Below are 21,557 nucleotides of genomic sequence, written 5' to 3'. Positions count from 1 at the left end.
TGGTTTGCTGTCACTAATTGCTGCGTGTGGTATGCTGGGAATTTGGCCATATAGTAATCTCATGTTCTCTATCTTTTGTCGGATCTTCAAACAGAACCACAGGACAAGTAATAGACCCTCTTGTCGCTGTTGATATTATTTAATTCTCTGTCTTTCTAGTGATTCTGATAATAAAGAGAACACTCATTTTTGAGAAGAGCAACCACATCTCCGTCTCCTTATTACCTTCTACTATTGGAACTCAACTCCTACCTGTGGTGATTTATACTAACCACTAGATGGCCCCATCTACCAGGGGTACCACTAAACGGTCTCTATAAGTATGATAATGAGACACCTGTTGCATGTTGACATATATGCTACCTACCTACTACCAGGACCTAAATAAATTATATTAAAAGAACCGCAGTTTCTTCATTGATGGACAGAAACATTACATGGTACCAGGAGTGTAATCACGAGTCGTCATGATGAAAAGTGTGAAGCCGCCGGACGCTGTGAATTGGACTGGTAATGTGGATTATGAGTGGCGTACCTTCAAACAGCGTTTCATGCTGTACCTGATGGCTGTTGGACTGGAAGGAAAGTCTGAAACAAGGCGGATTGCACTGCTTCTGACCATCGCGGGACAACAAGCTGTGGAAGTATATAACACGTTTGTGTTCGCCGATGCAGAGGACAGGGAGAAATTTGCGGAGGTTGTCAAGAAGTTTGATGAACACTGTTCGCCGAAGAAGAACGAAACCTTTGAAAGGTATGTGTTTCGCTCGAGGATGCAACAGTCTGCTGAAAGTTGTGATGTGTTTCTAACGGACTTAAAGCTAAAAGCTAGAACGTGTAATTTTGGAGATGTGCACGATTCTATGATCCGTGATCAGATTGTGTTTGGCGTACTGGATTCGAAACTGAGGGAGAGGTTACTGCGGGAGACAGAGCTGACCCTTGAATCTGCTGTGAGAATATGTCACGCAAGTGAATTAGCAATACAGCATGCCAGAACATTTGCGGGAGACGCTAAAGACGGAGCAGCAGTTTCTATGGTAACGAGGAAGCCCTACAACAAGGGAGAAAGGCGGTACAATCAACAAAAGGGATCAGACACTTTTCAATGTAAAAGATGTGGTACTCGTCATGCACCAAGGCAATGCCCAGCATATGGAAAAATGTGCCATAAGTGTCAGGGACAAAATCACTTTTCCAAGCAATGCTTTGCCAAGGGGAGACAAGGCAGAGGTGAACGTGTACACACAGTGGAGGAAAATGACCTGTGTGATTCCTTCTTTGTGGCCATGGTGACACAGGAAGAGGACAAACAGACAAGAGTGAATAGAGTGGAGCAGGACAAGTGGGCCGAGCCATTGCATATAAATGGAGCTGTAATTGCTTTCAAACTGGATACAGGAGCAACGGCTAACATGATAAATGAACTTCACATCAGAAACATGAAGGTGAAGCCCCACATTCGTCCTAATCCCATTCCACTCAAGGCCTACAATGGACAGCCCATCCCCACAAGAGGAGTGTGCAGACTGAAGGTGAGAGTTAAAGGCAAAGAGCATCACCTCATGTTTGTAATAGTTCCAGATGGACATGACTCACTGTTGGGAGATGAGGCATGTGAACAATTGGGTTTAGTCAAGAGGATGTATAGCATCAAAACAAATGCACAGAACGACGTAGAGACAATAGTGGATCAGTATACTGATGTATTCAAAGGGTTTGGTGTCTTACCATACACCTACAAGATCCAACTAAAAGAGGATGCACAGCCAGTCATACATGCTCCCAGGCGGGTTCCAGCACCGCTCAGAGAGAAGGTGAAGCAAGAGCTCGACCGAATAATGTCACTGGGGGTGATAAAGAGAGTGGAGGAGCCCACTGAGTGGGTGAATTCGATGGTGTGTGCCAAGAAGCCAAATGGTGATGTACGTCTGTGCATGGATCCAAAAGACCTAAATGCAAACATAAAAAGAGAGCATTATCAGATTCCAACAAGAGAGGAGATAACAAGTGAAATGGCCGGTGCAAAGTACTTCAGTAAATTGGATGCTTCACAGGGCTTTTGGCAGATCAAACTGCACGAAGACAGCACAAAGTACTGTACATTCAATACACCGTTTGGCCGCTACTCGTTCCAGAGGATGCCTTTTGGAATATGCTCTGTTCCTGAAGTGTTCCACAGATCTATGGAGCACATACTGGAAGGTATAGAGGGAGCACGGGTGTATGTGGATGATGTGGTGGTGTGGGGATCCACACTGGAGCAGCACAATGAGAGACTCATCAAGGTTCTGCAAAATGTCAAAAAGCATGGACTAAAGCTCAACAGAGCAAAATGCCAGTTTGGTGTGAGAGAAATCACCTTTCTGGGAGACAAGCTTTCGAGTGCAGGTGTCGAGCCTGACATCCGCAAGGTGAAAGCTATAGTGGAGATGCCGAGACCTGAGGATAAGCAAGGTGTGTTGAGAATGATGGGAATGATAAACTTCGTTGGAAAATTCATACCAACTTTGTCAACCAAGACAGTGCACCTCAGACAGCTGTTACACCACAAGTGTGACTTCAAGTGGACTGACAGTCATGAAGAGGAGTGGACAACACTGAAAACCATGCTCACAACGGAACCAGTGTTGACATTTTTTGACCCGTCCAAAAGGATAAAGATTTCCACTGACTCATCCAAAAATGGGATTGGAGCGGTGCTGCTACAAGCGGATGGAGATGATTGGAGGCCAGTTGCCTATGCATCAAGAACGATGACAGTAACTGAATGTCGCTATGCACAAATTGAAAAGGAGTGTTTAGGACTAGTCTATGGATTTGAAAAATTCCACAGTTATGTGTATGGCCTACCAAGATTTGTGGCAGAGACAGACCACAAGCCGTTGATCTCCATCATAAAGAAAAACCTCAGTGAGATGTCACCACGCATACAGAGACTGATGATGAAGCTGCAACGATATGATTTCGAGCTGATATACACACCAGGTAAACACATTGTGATGGCTGATGCTCTGTCCAGGGCAACGACACAGAGTGACACACCAGTGAGCTCGACGGAGGCTGATGTTGAATTTCATGTGAACTTGATTGCAAAATCACTACCTGTGTCAGACAGAAAATCTAAACAGATTTCAGCAGAAACGGAAAAGGACCCCCTGCTACAGAGGGTCATGACTAATATGAAAGAGAGCTGGCCTAAAGGAGACTGTCAGCAATATTACAACATCCGAGCAGAGCTGAGTGTGATAGATGGACTGTTACTCAGAAAGAACACAATTGTCATTCCTCAGTCACTGAGACAAGAGATGTTGAAGAGACTTCACGAGGGGCACCTCGGAATGGAGAAATGTAAGAGAAGGGCCAGAACATCAATATATTGGCCAGGCATCAACACAGACATTGACAAGATGGTCTCGAGCTGTGAAACCTGTCTGAAACACCATACAAGGCAGCAGAAAGAGCCCATGGTAACTGCAGACCTACCTAAGGTGCCTTGGCAGAAAGTGGGAACTGACTTGTTCCACCTGGATGGAAAGAATTATCTACTGGTTATAGACTATTTTTCTAACTATCCAGAGATAGCACTGCTTTCCAGCATGACAGCTACTTGTGTGATTACACATATGAAATCTATCTTTGCGAGACATGGAATTTGCCAGGTTCTCGTATCTGACAACGGACCAGCTTACAACTGTAAGGAGTTCCAGAACTTTGCAGAAGAATATGATTTCCAGCATGTAACCTCAAGTCCCCTGTATGCCCAATCCAATGGTAAAGCCGAGAAAGGTGTGGGCATAGTAAAGAGGCTGCTCCTGAAGGCAAAAGAGAGTGGTTCTGATCCATATATAGCTCTACTGAGTTACAGAGCATCACCACTAGAACATGGACGGTCTCCTGCTGAGCTTCTGATGGGACGGAGGCTACGAACCACACTTCCTTGCACTGCAAAACAGAAGAAGAATAACATTGTGAGACAGAAACAGAAATGTCTGCAAAACAAACTATGACAAAGTCTCAAAAGGTCTAGTACCACTGTCACAGCGTGACACAGTGAGACTACAGGATTCTAAATACTGGGATAGAAGAGCCACAGTTCTGGAGGAAGTGGGTCCTAGATCCTACACCGTCAGAACAGAAGAGGGTCAAGTCCTAAGAAGGAATCGACGAAGCTTGTTGAAAACACTTGGAGAACGGTCAACAGCTGATGACGAAGTTTGCACCACAGCAGCACCACCGACAGCTGGGCTGACAAACTTGCCACCACCAGCTGACCAGACACCTTCAACACCAGTACTGAGAAGATCTACACGTCAGTCTAGACCACCTGACAGACTTCAGTATTTGTAAAGAACAGCACAGAGCTCTATCCTTTTGCATTAAAAAAAAAATAAAAAAATTGAAGAGGCAAAAGGAAAATAATTATAGAGCATGATATATATATGACGTTGATTTATGGTATGCAGATTAAAATAAAAAATGATAATTGTATTTGGAAATAGCAACAGTAGAAAAGACTAAAAGATGACTGTGTTTTGAGTCAACAGAAATGTTTACATTTATTGTTGTATGCCGGTATAGCATTTAAAGAAAGGAGGATGTGGTGATTTATACTAACCACTAGATGGCCCCATCTACCAGGGGTACCACTACACGGTCTCTATAAGTATGATAATGAGACACCTGTTGCATGTTGACATATATGCTACCTACCTACTACCAGGACCTAAATAAATTATATTAAAAGAACCCCAGTTTCTTCATTGATGGACAGAAACATTAAACTACCTTCAAGAGAGTTCGTCACCCAGTGCTCTCTTGTGTTCCAATTACAGCCTTGTACATTCCCCACTGACATGTACAGAGTTGCATATATAATCACTCTTCTCACAGGTCGTGCTCTCTCTTGGGCCACAGCAGAATGGGGAAAATGGGTCAGTGATCTGCCGCAACGCGGTTGCATTCATCCGAGAGTTGCGACATGTGTTCGATACCTCTCGGGTGATATCCATCTATGAAGCCGGGGGGCGGCTCATCGCCTGCCGGCAAGGTAACCGCTCTGTGGCAGATTACGTCATTAATTTCCGCATTGTGGTTCGGGAGACGGCCTGGCAGGAAATACCTTGTTGTGTTTTGTTTGTTCAAGGTCTTTCAGTACGGATGCAAGATGAACTCTCTTCACGGGAGTTACCCGAACAACTGGATGACGTCATCAACTTGGCTATACGGATGGACAATCGACATCAGGAGAGGGAACGTGAGAGGGAGACATCAAGACAGGTACTCTTCTGCCCTTCTTCCGGTGTCGAACCCACAATGCAGTTCACAAGAGAGAGCCTGGGTGACGAGCCGATGCAACTGGGCGCTCTGAGCCTGTCTGACGCGGAGAGACAGAGGCGAGTTGACCAGAAGCGTAGTTTCTGTTGCGGCCGCACTGGACATCGCTTCATTAACTGTCTGGGATTGTCGGGAAACGGGGGGGCTCGCTAAGCTCGGGGAAAGTTTTAGCAGGTGGGCATTTCTCCTCCGTTATTGATGATACACACACCTTTTTTGATGTCACTGTTGGGTGGGGGAATTCTCTTAGGAAGACCAGGGCATTAATTGATTCGGGCGCGGCGGGTAATTTAATTCATGTGGGATTGGCATTTGAGTGGGGGGTCCCATTGGAGACACTGGAGGTACCGATTCCGGTTCACTCATTGGACGGTCAACCACTGGATAGTGGGATCATTACCCAGCGCACTGTGCAGCTACGTATTCAGGTGGCTGGTAGTGAGTGGGAATGCTTACAATTTTATGTTGTCATGTCCCCCCATTCTGCCATTGTTTTAGGTCACCCATGGCTAGCTGAGCATAATCCCTGTAATAATTGGGCTACGGGTGAACTCTCTATGGGGAGCGGTGTTAAGTCGGTTTCCGGCGAGAGTTCACCCGCCCCTTCTCCCTCTTCTCTTTTGTCTCCCTTGTCTCTCTCCAGGATGGTGGTGAGCGTTGCAGACTCTGTCATACCTTCTAATCCCGATTTAGCAGGCGTGCCTGAGATTTATTGGGACCTGGCAGTAGGGCTGGGCGATATATCGAGTATACTCGATGTATCGTGGCTTGTTCTACATTAGATGTAGTAAATTACTATATCGTGAACATCAAGTATATGTTGTCACGTCGCGGCTGAGATGAGACTTGCTTTAGTGCAGAGCTGGCCTCTCATTTTCATTATAGACAGACCAGCGCGGACCTTTAATGCTAACTTATCTCATGACTAGGATAAGCTAACTAGCATTAGCTGCTAACGCTCAAAGCGGACTCCACGACACTAGTTCCATTCGTGAGGAAAGGGGGTGGATTATATTGACGACGCTTGACAACAGAGGTTTAAACATAACTTCATATTTATTGGTTATTCGTTTCTTTATATTGGGCATCCAGTTCCATCTCCATGTGTTAAACTCTTCCTGTGTTGACATTCGAGTGTGACATCATCACCTACGGCAGCTTATACGCACAAAACGCAAACCTAGAACAAAACCCGAGGGGGGGGGGGGGCTGGCTCTCTCGCGCGTTCTCGCCCTCTCTCGCTCTCTCGCTCTCTCTCTCTCTCTCTCTCTCTACATTCAATGATTTAAAGTAGCCAAACGTTACAGTATAAATACTAACTGGATAGTTGATGATATAAACATTTAATGTCATTATCTGAAATATTCTAAAATCATTAAGTCTGCTATAAGCCATTATCCCTTTGTGTGTGATTATTATTTTCTCACAGTAGTGTATATATATATATATATATACATATACATATATATATATGCAGGGCCGCCTCAGGGGGTGTGCGAGCAGTGCGGTCGCACAGGGCCTCGCGGGAAGGGGGGCCTCGCACAAAAAAATAAAAAATAATATTTTTTTTTTTTTTTTTTTTAGGTCCCCCTTCCCGCGAGGCCCTTTTTCATTACAGACCTAAAATCTAGTTTTGCTTATATGCTTATATATTTCACATTAGACACGTTTGTAGAATGTGTCTGACTTGTTCCTGGGTCTGCGGCTCTGCAGCAGACATACTCACTATTGGAGCTCTGGGGCTCTGCAGCAGACATACTATTGGTTTCAACGAAGGGAGTGGTTACATCATGTGTACGCCGGCGTGCGTCAGCTGCGTTTGACTATTTCGCGCGTGCAGCTTTGGAGGTTATGCTTAGTTATGCCAGCCAAGACGAAGAGGTCGGTCATTATCAGTCGGTCGGTCACCAAGGAACGTTGACGAAAGGCCTCTCGCTGGCGGGACAAAAAGAAGCTATGGCCGGGGCCTTGTCATGGTGCAGTCGGGATATAGCCATGATGATGTCGGCTAGTAGCTAGCTTAGCTAAAGGCTAACTAGCGTTAGCTAACCTAGAGACAGCGCATGCAGCCAAGATGAAGAGGATGGTCGTTTGGCAGATGAACTTCGTCAACTCCACGCGGTTGTCTCCATCCTCTTGGACGTTTGGTGAGTTTTTAACCTATTCTATTAACTCTATTCTATTCCCGCCGTGGATCTCTCTCTCTCTCTCTCTCTCTCTCTCTGGAGCCAAACTGGCCGACTAGCTGTTGTAGTACTAGTAGCTAACGGTGTGTGGCCTGGTGTCAGCACCTGTATTGCTTTTCTCACGTTGTACAGTTTTTCAGTGGTAGCCGCATAGCTTGCTTCTGCGTTAGCGAATGGTTAGCGATAGCCGGGTTGAGCTAACTGTTAGCCAGTTAGCTGTTTAGCTACGACGTTAGCTGCCGGCTGCACTCGGCTGGGAATGTTAGCTTGATGCTATCAGTTAGCCTAGAGTTAGCTGTTAGCTTGTCCTACGACCATTGACATTAGCCGTGAGAATAGCAGGGGGTTCTGGCACTCTGACTACGACATCATCTTTGACAGAAGATGTAGTCGGGCCTGCACCATGACAAGGCTCCGGCCATAGCTTATTTTTGTCCCGCCAGCGAGAGGCCTTTCGTCAACGTGGAGACCTGTGTTGCGGCCTTTCGCCCTGCGTTCCTTGGTGCAGGTAAGATGAATGAAAATGTCATGACATTACCCCACTCTTCCTTCCTTCCCCTCCCGAATGTTTTGTTAATAACGATGTTTTTTTCCAGGCAAAACATATGTTACTTCACAACATTTGGAGATACGACATGTGCTGTGTGTCAATTGTCTTGGTCGTTTGTGTAGCTTGGGTAGCGTTGGGCCGTTGGCCAAAGCTGTGTGTGGCCTGGTGTCAGTAGCCTACCTGGCTAGCCTATTTAGCTGATGTCGGCCATTGGCTCCTTGCTGCTTTGTTTTCTCTGGTATAGACCCTCTTCTCTTTGGATTTAAGTGTTGATCTTTGTCCTTTTGGATCTATGTATATTCATGTTGCCTTTGTGAAGTTATCTTTTCCTTCTGTTTTGTTCTTTCATTAAAAGTTGAATATCCTTTAGGGGGTCATCTTTGCTTATCTCTCTCATACATGCTCTCTCTCTAACACACACACACGACAAACACACATGCTCTCTCTCTCTCTCTCTCTTTCTAACACACACAGTCTGCCTATGGCGGCCTTTCTCGATGGCTAGGCTGTGCTCGCTGAGTCTGTACCTAGTCAAGGATCTTCAGTCACAGTGCTCAGGTATTCTGCCACTGTGTACTCTCTGTTTAGGGCCAAATAGCATTTCAATTTCTTTCCAATGTCTCTCTCTCTCTCTCTCTGTACACTGTATATTGACTGTAGAACGGGAGCTCTCTCTCGCTCTCTCTCTTGCTATATGTTGACTGTATCATGCCCAGCCTCGGGCAGCGCTATTATTTAAGAATATGTTGACTGTATGAAAAAAAAAAAAAAAAAAAAAATATATATATATTTTTTTTTGTATTAATTTTTTACCTTTTGGGGGGGGGGGGGGGGGGGGGGCCTCGCGTTTAAATCTCGCACAGGGCCTCGCATTTCTCCCAGGCGGCCCTGTATATATGTGTGTGTGTGTTTGGCTAAAGTGGATAGAAAACACAGTACTGTGTAAAAGTCTTAGGCACCCAAGAGTTTTTATATAAATTGTCTTAGTTTACTTAGATGTAATTTTTTTTTATTAGTGTGTCAGTAGACTACTCTTAGTACATTTTCATTTAATTATTTTTTAAAGCATCTTCATGGTTTAATAATGCAAACATATGTTGCAGGGACTTATTATAATCATCATATTGGCGTGACTGTATGCATCAAAGGGTTAAATCAAGTATTTTTTAAGTGCTTTAGAGGAAATGTCTAAATATCGCGATATATATCGTGTATCGTGATATGGCCAAAAAATATCGCGATATCATTTAGAGGCCATATCGACCAGCCCTACCTGGCGGACGTTTTTAGTAAAACGCGTGTTAAAGCACTACCGCCTCATAGATCTTACGACTGCCCCATTCATCTTCTTCCTGGTACCTCTCCACCCTGTGGCCGTATGTTTTCTCTCTCTCACCCTGAGAGAACATGAACATGAACACCTATATTCAAGAGGCACTGTCCGCGGGACATATTCGTCCGTCCACATCCCCTGCAGGCGCTGGATTCTTTTTTGTAGCAAAGAAGGATGGTAGCCAGCGGCCGTGCATCGATTATAGGGGATTGAACGACGTTTCCATCAAGAACCGTTACCCCTTGCCTCTCATGGACACCGCCTTTGAGTGCTTACAGGGGGCGCAGGTATTCTCTAAACTTGATTTACGTAATGCATACAACCTGGGCCCCGTTCCCCGTACCTGGATAACTGAGTTAGCCGGATAATTTCCAGTCTAGTCTGACTTAAGCCGGACCTTTCCATTCCCCGACGCTCGATTGTCCAAATCACCATGACAACAGATCAAAAAGTTTGAGCCTGGTCGAGAGCAGGGTTAACTTCAGTTAGCCGGATGAACCATGGCCACGCCCCCGCAAATAAATGACAGCTCGCTTCCTGAAATGATTCTCACAGTCTAGAGATCCCATTTATACCATTCTGAATTATGTTTCTGTGCTTCGTTTTCCTAGAGGGGGCTTTTGAAATGTATAATAATAGAACTAAATGCTGATAATAAATCATATTGAGCCTATAGATTTACTTTGTCCTAAATAAAATAATGCACGTCATATACGGCGCTCGGAGTCGCGATACACGCTGCATGTGGTTATTTTAATAACGGCGCATTGCAAATGTGAATCCCGCAGGGATATTTTTAATGAATGAAACCTATCGGCCGTTTGGCTCTGATTAGTTTCATATATTCTCCGCTGTAGATTTGCTTAACGGAGCGCCCGGATTGTGTTTCATTCAAGCATAAAATTGAAGTGTCTATGCGTGGATTGTGGTTTTTGTGTGATATTGTAACTGGGATTAAAATGTCTGATGAGATGCGCTGTTTGACGGATTTGAGAAATTGAATGAGCCGTTGACGTCACATTAATGCATTTGAGAATAAAGAGATAAAACTTCATTCAAAAGAAAAGATATTCTAAACACGGGTCTCTCGTCCATTAATGGATAAACAATGAATATATCCCATCTGGCACAGTGGCGCAGCGGTAGTGCTCAATCCTGGCAACCGGGCGACTGGTGTTCGAAACCCCGTGTTTCCAATATAATTTTTTGGAATATAATATTAATGATTATACGCAAAAGTAGCCTAGTTTTAAGTTAAAATATTATAAATCTACATGCATTGAGGATGTCATTCTTTATATAGCTCTCAATGTGCACCAAATTGAATTATTCCTACATTGCAAAAAGAAGGAAAAGACTTGGAGAAGTGGGATTCGAACCCGGGACGTCTGCGTGAAAGTCAAAACCACAAACCGTGACACCACAGTGCAGATAAGTAAAAGATCCACCATACATCAATCAATGGGTAAGAGAGCCGTATCCTTATTCTGTATAACAGTTTAACTAATTATTTTCGCTAGCAAGATCTCATTTGATTATTCAATCCATAAACCTACTGCCAGCAGGCAAGTTTAAAGAAATATAATCTGATTGATTGGGGTAATGAGGGACTTAAAATTAGCCTATATATAACGCATTTAACTTGTCGGCGAGGCTATTGAGCCGTACTGCAATCTGTTAATAAAGTTTTAAATCAATTAATCAATCAATGCCGTTAGAAAATCAGGATCTCTGCTATCGATACGTGCTGGCTTTTCAACTGAAGCGGCCGCGCGCACTTATCCTGGGTCTCAAGTCTGGTTCGAGTTAACGAGACTGAATCCACCTTCGAGGAACAGGAAAATCCCGGCTTCAAACATCGGGTTAATTGAATCTAGATAATGGGACTCTTGATCGACTTAGTTGAACCAGGTACGGGGAATAGGGCCCTGGCCCAGAAGAGAGTGAGATGGAGAGCTCTGGTGGACGCCCTAATCGCCCTATGCCCCCCAACGGGGTAAAGAGGATTAAGTCAAGTAAGTCATAACATCATGACAAAAAAAGAAAATGTGTATACGTTTTGTATATTACTGTATACTAAAACAATGAAACTTTTGTAATTTTTTTTTGTATTTGTATTATTAATAATGTAATGTAAAAAGGGTAGGCAATATAAGCCTTGGCTTCAGCCTACACCTTTTCGGTTGTTTTCTTTCTTTTCTTATACATTTCCTATTACTGTACAGTACATTGCTTTGTAAAAGACAGAAATAAAATCATTCATTCAACATGACGGTGTGAGTTTATTTCTCTCTCTGTGTGTGTGTGTGTGTGTGTGTGTGTGTGTGTGTGTGTGTGTGTGTGTGTGTGTGTGTGTGTGTGTGTGTGTGTGTGTGTGTGTGTGTGTGTGTGTGCGTGCGTGCGTGCGTACGTGTGTGCCTTGCCCATGTCCACATGCATGCCTAACGTTACTCCAACTAATATATTTATTAATCTGCCCGATATCTGGCATTTTGAGATAATCATCAACTGATGACTGTGCCGATATTAGTGAACTTCGGCAATTTTGTGTCTTATTTGTTATTATTAAATTGTTGCATTTTATCAGATGCAAAATAATGTATTTCTTAAATCATTATATTGGCCATCAGCCGCCCTGGTCTCTAAATATCTGTATTGGCAATTAAAAAAACCTTATCGGCCGACCGGCAACCCCAACACCACTCACTCACTGACTCACTGACTCACTGACTCACTGACTCACTCACTCACTCACTCACTCACTCACTCACTCACTCTCACACACACACACACACACACACACACACACACACACACACACACACACACACACAGACAGACAGACAGACAGACAGACAGACAGACAGACAGACAGACAGACAGACAGACAGACAGACAGACAGACAGACAGACAGACAGACAGACAGACAGACAGACAGACAGACAGACAGACAGACAGACAGACAGACAGACAGACAGACAGACAGACAGACAGACAGACAGACACACACACAGTACTTGAAGATCCTACCTTCCAGTCATACTGCGCCATAAGTGAGCCCCTGTGAAAAAAGACACCTATTATTTGTCAAGGAATGTATATCCACACATACAAGCATAACATGCAATACATCATGTACAATAACACAGTTTCAGTTTAGGATGGGTAAAAGAGGCACTTCCACCAAAAAACAATGCTGATTTATTTTGCACATAATCTCCAAAACCTCTAAACAGTTTTGCACACGTTCATTTAGTTTTACAGTTATTGAGAGTAAATTAGTTTAAATATGGCCACCAGTGATGTCATCAGGGACATTGAATCATTGTGTTGTATTAATTACAGCTCAATAAAATGATGTAGATGACAAAATATCAATACCTTGTCTTATGGGACTATTACCTTATCATTTAAGTGAGCTGTAATTAACACAGAGATTCAATGTCCCTGATGTCATCACTGGTTGTGATATTCAAACTCATTTACTCTCAATAACTGTCAAACAAAACGAATGTTGTGAGAGTTTTTGGATGTGTGTGAGATTATGTGCTAAATAAATTAGCATTGTTTTGTGGTGAAGTGCCCCTTGAAGCCAGTGTCATCATACACATCATCACACTAGTGTAGCCCATGACTAAACATCCCAGAGGTGAGTGACAGGGGCGGATTTAGGATTGTAGGAGATCCCGGGCTTAGCCCAGACAGGTGCCCGCGTAAGCATTAAACATTAAAGCGGACAAAAGGCACTAGAGAACACTTAAATTCACACCCTTTAATTAATGAAGCAAACTATAATAATGTATAATAATAATAATAATAATAATAATAATAATAATAATAATAATAATAATAATAATAATAATAATAATAATAATAATAATAATAATAATAATAATAATAATAATACACTGCGTTTGTATAGCACCTTTCATACAAGAATTGCAGCTCAAAGTGCTTCACAGCAGTACAAAAAGACAGGCATAAAATGAGCACAACATTGGCAGATCAAGAGCAATGCATAAAGTGCAGACATAAAGCATAAAATAGATAGCAGTCAAATAGACAAAGTCAAGGTAAGACATATAACATTAAATCACATTGTTTTTCATATTAGGATCTAAGATCTAGGGTTAACTCGCCGAACGTTGAGCGCCAGGACCCCCGAAAACCAGAGTATAGTCGGGTTTTCATCGTTGTTTCTTTTATTCGATATTTCCATTCATAAAGACATGCCGGCAGCCTGTGTTATCACTGGGGATGGGTCTGAGATCTCAAAAGTCCAATACCGCCGCCTAACACCTTGCGGCCGCTATTGCACTCCATTTAAAACGATGTGGCTTGGTGTCTGTCATTTTGGAAATGACACCAGACCACCCTGAAACTACACTCATATTCACGACGGTATAAAACGGAAATGTATGGATGGAAAAATGATCTGTTTTTTGCATCTTGACCGGAAGAAACTCAATGACAATCGACTATATTATTAGATCCATAGCTATAATATATAATATAGCTTTAGGCCTACAAACACAGCCACGTATCCCCATGTTAAAAGGCGCTGGCCTTTCAACAGTAACAGTAAACAGTGCCATCTGGCGCTGAAAGTGTTAATATGCGTCTTTGTTTACGGTTTGATTATCACTGATACAAAGTAAAATAGTGCAGTGCAATAAAATAGTTAGTAAAATAGAATAAAATAATGCAATAGTGCATTGCAATAAAATAGTTATCATCGTATTTTTTCGGGAGGCCGGTAAGGAGTGCATTACAGTAGTCGAGTCGGCTTGAGATAAAGGCATGGATCTGGTTTTCAGCGTCCTTTTGATTTATAAATGGCCGTACTTTAGCTATGTTTCTAAGGTGGAAGAATTATGTTTTTGTCAACTTGTTGATTGTGATTTAAAGCTGAGGTCTGAGTCTACCATAACACCAATACTTAACTCACTCAAATACAGTTAGCAGCTGGATAGACTACAGATGGAAATTAGCTTCTGCTAAATCTGGTGCAAACATATTTTCATGTAACAATGATTAATTGTCCAAAAAAAAAGAAAGACATTTTAAAACTTTTTAAATTTTTTTTTTGAAAATAGATTCGGGGCTTTTCAGAAAACATTCGGGGCTTGAGCCCAAGTAGCCACACCCTAGTCCCGCCCCTGGTGAGTGACCACATTTTCTTCAAACAGAAGAAAAATTACCCGCATTTCAATAAACTCATGCTCAGAAGGCTCTACTAGAACCAGCACAGAAATATAAATTCCTCAAACACAAAAGGCCAATACATGCAAAGCACTCTCCATGGTCCTGAAACATTCATCTCAGATTTACCAAATCTGTGTTTTGGGAGAGGTAAGCCAAGGCGCCCAGTAAAAACTATGAAGATGCCATTTATGTTTTTTTCTACAGTGATACAGCCATTTGGCCTACTTGACTTAGCCTATTGTTCTCTCAAGGCTACTTGGAATGTTTTTAAGAGATGTTTCCTATTGTTTGCTGCAGTTTTCATTTGTATGTATATTATACGTGTTTGACTGATGCACTTTGTGTAGGCTTACGGCTACTTGTGTTACTATCCCTCCAATTTAATACATTTAGATTTAGAATATTAATACATTGTAAATAATTAAACTATTTACAATGTTGTCAGATTATCATTATTATCATTATCAAATGCTGATCTTTATAGTATTCTGGACGAGTGTAGAATCAAGGGAGCCAGTGTAGACAATGTATGTACTTCAGTATCACATTACAAGAGAGATCACAGATACACAGGGTACAGTACATCTTAAGTACAGCCTATTTAATGAGAAGGGACTCTGGGACCTCTAGTGGTTGGTAGTAGGCTTGGGTACTGAACTTCTTTTAGGTTATTACGTCGATACTACTGAGTACCGATTCACAAGATCAAGCGGTGCCATATTTCGGTACCTTGAGAGCTGATAGATTAAGACCCGCCCAGTTAGCAGATAAACTGAATTCCAATGACGTGCAATTGTCATAGACACACAAGCACAGACCTTCAATGACACGCAATTGTCATTTCATAATAGACACAGACCAGCACGGACCTTCAATTTGAGAAACTATGACATCTAGCTATTCAGCCCTGCGTTCAACATCCTTGTGACAACTCCTCTTGCAACTAGTGCAGTGAAAACTCTGCAAGCAACGGGTCCAATGCGTCTAACATGCTTTGCATCCTCGCCATTCCGAAACTAAAAAGTGCTTGAAAAGTGATGCAGAACTTGCTCTATTTCTGCTGGGCAGGTAAGCTCCCTCTGCTAATTTCTCAGAAGTTGGCTTTTTAAGGTGCTTATCTGATTCTAAAGTTATGGTGATAATTCATAGAATTATACAGAACAACTCAACCCAAACAGTATTTCCTGGATATGCTAATGCTAATAATAATTATAAAAATAAGGGAGGGTGCGGCTGGGTGGCGCAGCGGATATTGCGCTCGTCACCAATGCAAGAGACTCCGGTCTCGAATCCGGGTGTCAGCATTGCCTCCGGCTTGGGCCGGCCGTCATACTGGCTCAATTGGCAGAGCCAGCGGGTGGAAGTCGATGGGTGGTAATCTGGACATTGTGGACAGTGACTCCTACAGGTCGGTTGGGGGACGCCTGCACAGCAGAGACAGGAAATAGCGGGGGTAGTGTGAGCCTCCCACACATTACACCTCGCCAATGAGAGTCCGCGCTGGCAGGTGAAAAGATGTGACAGGCTGCCTCCTCGTATACCGGAGGGGACACGTGATGCAAGGGTTCTATCCTCCCTACAACCGACCAGTGGGGGGCATATGCGAGCAACGTTCAAGACAAGGGAGGGGAGAATTGGAAACACGAAATTGGGATGGGAGAAAAAATAGAAAATAAGGAGAAGAAGTGGATAAAAAAAATAAAAAATAAGGGAGGGTTGGAGAAGGGAGGGATGAAAAAGAAGGAAAGAAATAATTAAATATACCAGCATGAGCCCCCACCTTTCAAATCAAATAAAAATCAAATGTATTTGTATAGCCCGAAATCACAACGAAATGCCTCAATGGGCTTCACAGATCAACAAGTAACATCACAATAGATCAACAATAAAATCCACAATTTTGCAACACCCCCAGACTTTCCCCAATGAAGATAAGGAACAACTCCCTAAAACCTAGCAATAGGAAAAAAAAAAAAGGGGAGAAACCTCAGATGGGCAATTCAAAGGGGATCCCCCAGCAAAGTGTCGGTGATATATGGGTGTTGCTATGGATGATAGATGGATGGAAAATAGAACAAGTAAATAATTATAATATTATAATAATTATATATATAATATAAACACATATACATACATACATAGTAGCAATAGTATCTAAAGTATTTAAGAACAATTACAATTAAAATAATAATAGAACTGTAACGATTGGGGGTGATGATGAAGGTGAAAACACAGTATGCAGACAAGAAAGAAGGAACGGAGGCAGAGACAAAGGGTGATGCTTAGAGAAGGGATATTTACTAACTCACAACTAGGGATGTCCGATATTATCGGCCGGCCGATATCGGCATTAAAATGTGATATCGGAAAATATCGGTATCGGTTTAAAATTTTTTTTTTTTCTTTTACATTTCTATAACCTTTATTTACCCAGGCAAGCAAGTAAAAAGTATGCATAAGAGATATGTAATGTTAATTACCTGAAATTATTCCATTTGGGGGGGGGGGGGGGGGGGGGCCTGCATATATCGGTATCGGTTGATATCGGTATCGGAAATTAAGAGTTGGACAATATCGGTATAGGTAAAAAAGCCAATATCGAGCATCCCTACTCACAACCAAACTACAAAACAAAAGAGAGGCTGGCTCTGGGACAAACACGGACTGATAATGAAAAACAAAGAGCACCAAACATTGCTAACATAACATATTGAGAAAATTGTGGTTTTTTCAATGTATATTTGGTTTATAAAACTGATATAAAGAGACGCTTTAAGAGGGTGTGACATACGTGGGTTGGTCATTATCATTATTACTGTATTTGGAAGACCATGTGAACATCAGGTTAGTATAATTAGTATGTGTTATGTTATTTTTGCTTGTGTGATGTGTCATCTTCTAATCCTGTTTCTCTTTCTCCCTTCCCAGATACCACTCATCCCCCTGATTGAGCTGATTGCACCTGCTTGATTGCACCTGTGGGCAGTCAAGTGGATGAGTGGATATAACCTGGAAGATGACACACACACGGGGCGCCTCACTAGTTAACTGCCACGTTCCAGAGTGGAGTGAGGGAGGTTTGCCCTTCTCGCCTAGCTGTTGCGTGAAGCAATACTGTGTGGCTTGGTGCCATTTATCACATGAGTGTGGATTAATCCTCCTAGCTGTGGTGTCCTATGATGGGCACGTGGTTGTATTAGTTATTAAGTGTTTGTTTGTATTATATGTATATCTTGTTTGTCCTCCCCTACCTTTTCCCCTGTGCACCATGGAGGAGGTTTAAATTCCTACCTCCATTCAATACATAATTTACTATTTGGAAAACGTCTTGTGTTGTGTCTTTTTTACCTACCTGGGACATTGTTTTGAAAGCATTTACTGAGAGAGGCTGCTTTTGCTCATGTGCAGCCAGCTCCAGTTGTTATTCTGTGTGGTCCTTAGACCTTCGTACATGACATGGGGGCTCGTTAGTTTGCGCAATTGTATGGTTCCTTGTTGGTTATGTAACATGGTGACTTGTCAATTGGAGCATGTCAGGTAAAATAAGATAGCGTTTTCTCATTGGTAAGTTAGTGTGTTTTCCATTGTCCGTGCTACACAGTTTGATTGATGTAAACCGTTCTTGTATGTGGTGCTCTTAAACTAATCTGTTTTTTCTGCCACATAGGTAACAGGGGGATCGCCTACTTGGTTAGCGGGTGGGGGGCACGCGTCGTAATTCCGGTGGAGCGCGCAATGAAATCGGTAAGCGACTGAAGATATGTGTAGGCCTCATCCCGCCAGGGGAGTAGTTTAGCTGGGGTATGCTAGAGTGACATAGGTGATCCTAGTTAGATGGTTAGACCAACGTTTATTGTTTTCATGAATGGTAGATGTGGGCATTAAATCAGATTGGTTGAATTGTATACTACGGAATGTGGCGGTTAAATGTGTTACGCACGGATATTATGGAGTAGGTGAGTGGCTATTTCCTGGTGCCTGTTATTCGTTTATTATTATTATTATATTATATATTCATTATTCGTTTGCTGATAACGCGGGTTGCTACGGGAGCACAGGGTAATTATACGTATGTTAGTTGTGGCATAGTCATATTCTGCAAGGGCTATGGCTGGGACGGCTTTTACGTTGGATTTTTTTTTGGCAGATCCTACGAGGGATCAAATTGATGTCTGCACAAAGATAGATTTGTGTCGTGTCGCCAAACATTATGGCATTACTGTCCAGAGTTCGAAAAGTAAAGAGGAGTTAAAAGCGATCGTGCTGGCTGGGTTGTTGGACAAAAATATATTTAGTTTGCCCATAGCCCAGGAGGATGGCTCTGAGAACGCCGCGCGCGACGAGGCGGCTGATAAGACTGGTGAGGCCACTGGTGGTTTAGATCAAAACGCTGGTGCGGTGCAGAAACGGAGAGGTGGCATTTCCAAGGGAGAGGAAAATGATAGTGATGAGTCTGTACACTCGTCGCGTGCCTCTGTTTCTTCTCCCACTTGTAAATCAAGTAGACGTTTGGCCCATCTCCAGATGGAGGAGAGAGAGGCTATGCGAGTCAGGGAGGAGAAGAGAGAGGAGAGGAAGGAAGAGAGAGAAGAGAGGAGGGCAGAGAAGGAAGAGAGAGAGGAGAGGAAGGCAGAGAAGGAGGAGAGAGACAGGGAAGAGAGAAGAAGGGATGAAAGAGAGAGAGAGGAAGGAAGAGAGAGACAGGGAGGAGAGAAGGGAAGAAAGAGAGATGCTGAGGGAGAAGGAGGAGATGGACAGAGTGCTCCAGGTGACTATAAGAAAGATGGAATTGGAGAGTGGTGGCTCTTCCTCTTCCTCATCTGAAGTTTCCCAGGGCCCTTTTAATATTGGGCAGCATATTTCTGTAGTTCCCCTCTTCCGGGAGTCTGAGGTGGAATCATATTTCTCTACTTTTGAGCAAATAGCGTGGGCTTTGCATTGGCCAAAGGACCAGTGGGCAATTTTATTGCGATACAGACTCACTGGTAGGGCTCAGGAGGCATGCCAGTCATTATCGAATGAGGACAGCGTGGTATATGAGAAAGAGAAGAGTGCTGTCTTGCGCGTATATGAACTGGTGCCGGAAGCGTATAGGCAACGATTTAGGGCACTAAGTAAAGCTCCCTCTCAAACACATGTTGCATTTTCCCGTGAACAACGGACTATGTTTACTCGTTGGTGTGAAGCATGTAACGTGGATGGTGTCGAAGCGTTGAGCGAGTTAGTCCTCATTGAGCAATTTAAGAAATGCGTGCCCGAACGCATTATAGTGTACTTAGAGGAGCGCAAAGTTTCTACCCTCCAGGAAGCTGCAGTTTTGGCAGACGAGTTCGCATTGATCCACAAAAATATTGCTGTGCGAAATGATGTGTATGTAGGAGGGGGTGCGTTCTCTCCTTCTGAGACGCCGTATCGGGGAGGTGACGGGCGAGCATTCCGACCTCGCTCACCGCCGTCTCGAAATGCCTTGGGTGACGAGCGAGCATTCCGACCGCGCTCACCGCCGTCTGAAAAGGCCACCTTTGTGTGTCATTATTGTAAGAGAGAAGGGCATTTTGTGAAGGACTGTCATGCGCTAAGGGATCGACAGGAGACCAGGGAGTCAGCCCAGGAACCGAAAGGGGTGGGGTTGATTGGTACGGTGTCATGTCCTGACCAGCATAGCTCTTTTGAACCCTTTTTGTTTGATGGTTATGTGTCCCTGTCGGGTAAAGTTGGGGACTACCAACAGGTGAGAATACTCCGTGATACAGGAGCCTCTCAATCGTTCATCCTGGCTGATGTATTACCATTGGATGTGGACTCCTGTCAGTTGAGTGAATTGGTGAGAGGTATTGACATGGGGTGTGTGCGCGTGCCGTTGCATAAGGTGCATGTACAGTCTGTACTGATCACAGGTTGTTTTCCGGTCGCGGTTCGCCCATGTTTTCCCGTAAAGGGCGTGGATTTCGTCATGGGGAATGATATCGCTGGGGGTAAGGTCGTCCCTGTGTTGGAGGTTGGAGACATTCCATTTACTAACTCATTGTGTGATGCATTGATTGATAATCACCCCAATGTCCCTTCTATTTGTGCTGTCCCTAGGGCACAGGAGCGGAAGCGAGACCAAGGTCTAGCGTTGGGTGACTCTGTCTGTGGTGAGTTTTGCAAATTGGCGGTGGCGCAGCATTTTGAGGCGGGGGATGAGGTGTTTATTGTGCTGCCCACACCTAGTACGGTGCTCACTGCCCGGTTCTCAGGACCTTATGTGGTAAAAGGAAAGGTGTCTGCCACTAAGTATATGTTGCATACGCCCGGGCGGCGGAGGAGGACACGCTGGTGTCATGTGAATAGGCTAATGAAAGGTTCTGCCCGCGTCTCGTCGGAGTTGGGATGTGACAGGGTTGTTGGTTCACATGCTGGGTTGTGTTCTATTGTGCCTTGCAGGACGCATAGTGCTGATGTTGGGAGTGCGCACCCCGGTAAGCGGTTCGCGTGTCGGTGTCCGGTGGCGATGAGGGAGGTTGTGGGGAGAGTGGCTATGTGCCCTGACAAAAGAAAAAAAAAGGGCTAGCTTCACCTGGCCATGGTCCCTGGAGCTCTACTTGCCTTCTAACTCCCATGGCTAATGTGTCTCTCCATTCTTTTTGTACTACAGGAGGGTGAACGTAATGACGGTGCCTGTCTTGTTCCCGTTATGGCCTCGGTAGGAGGAATGCACTGGCCCCGTTCTGACGGCTGATTCATGTGGTATTGGGAGGGTGTTGTTTATTTATTTCTGTTCTGTTGGTGCTAATCTGATGTTGGTTAATAATAAGTGATAATGTTTTGCTAACCCTGCAGGTTCGCTCTTAGGGGGGAGGTGTGACGTACGTGGGTTGGTCATTATCATTATTACTGTATTTGGAAGACCATGTGAACATCAGGTTAGTATAATTAGTATGTGTTATGTTATTTTTGCTTGTG

At 43.6% G+C, this 21,557-nt stretch overlaps 1 protein-coding gene across 1 annotated transcript in view; it reads right to left on the bottom strand.

Annotated features, from left to right (window-relative positions):
* Positions 1–21,557, bottom strand: part of retreg1 (reticulophagy regulator 1) — a gene marked incomplete at both ends in the record, with an annotated part of 191,330 nt that overhangs the window by 131,971 nt on the left and 37,802 nt on the right. Inside the window, one exon of the mRNA XM_084327769.1 lies at positions 12,438–12,468. Within this exon, the coding sequence (XP_084183895.1) occupies positions 12,438–12,468 (31 nt within the window). The remainder of the gene's footprint in view (positions 1–12,437; positions 12,469–21,557) is intronic.

The sequence above is a fragment of the Notolepis coatsorum genome (genome assembly GCF_963971535.1).
Source record: "Notolepis coatsorum genome assembly, chromosome: 13".
Taxonomy (NCBI): Eukaryota; Metazoa; Chordata; class Actinopteri; order Aulopiformes; family Paralepididae; genus Notolepis; species Notolepis coatsorum.
This window is presented reverse-complemented; position numbering and strand designations above follow the sequence as displayed.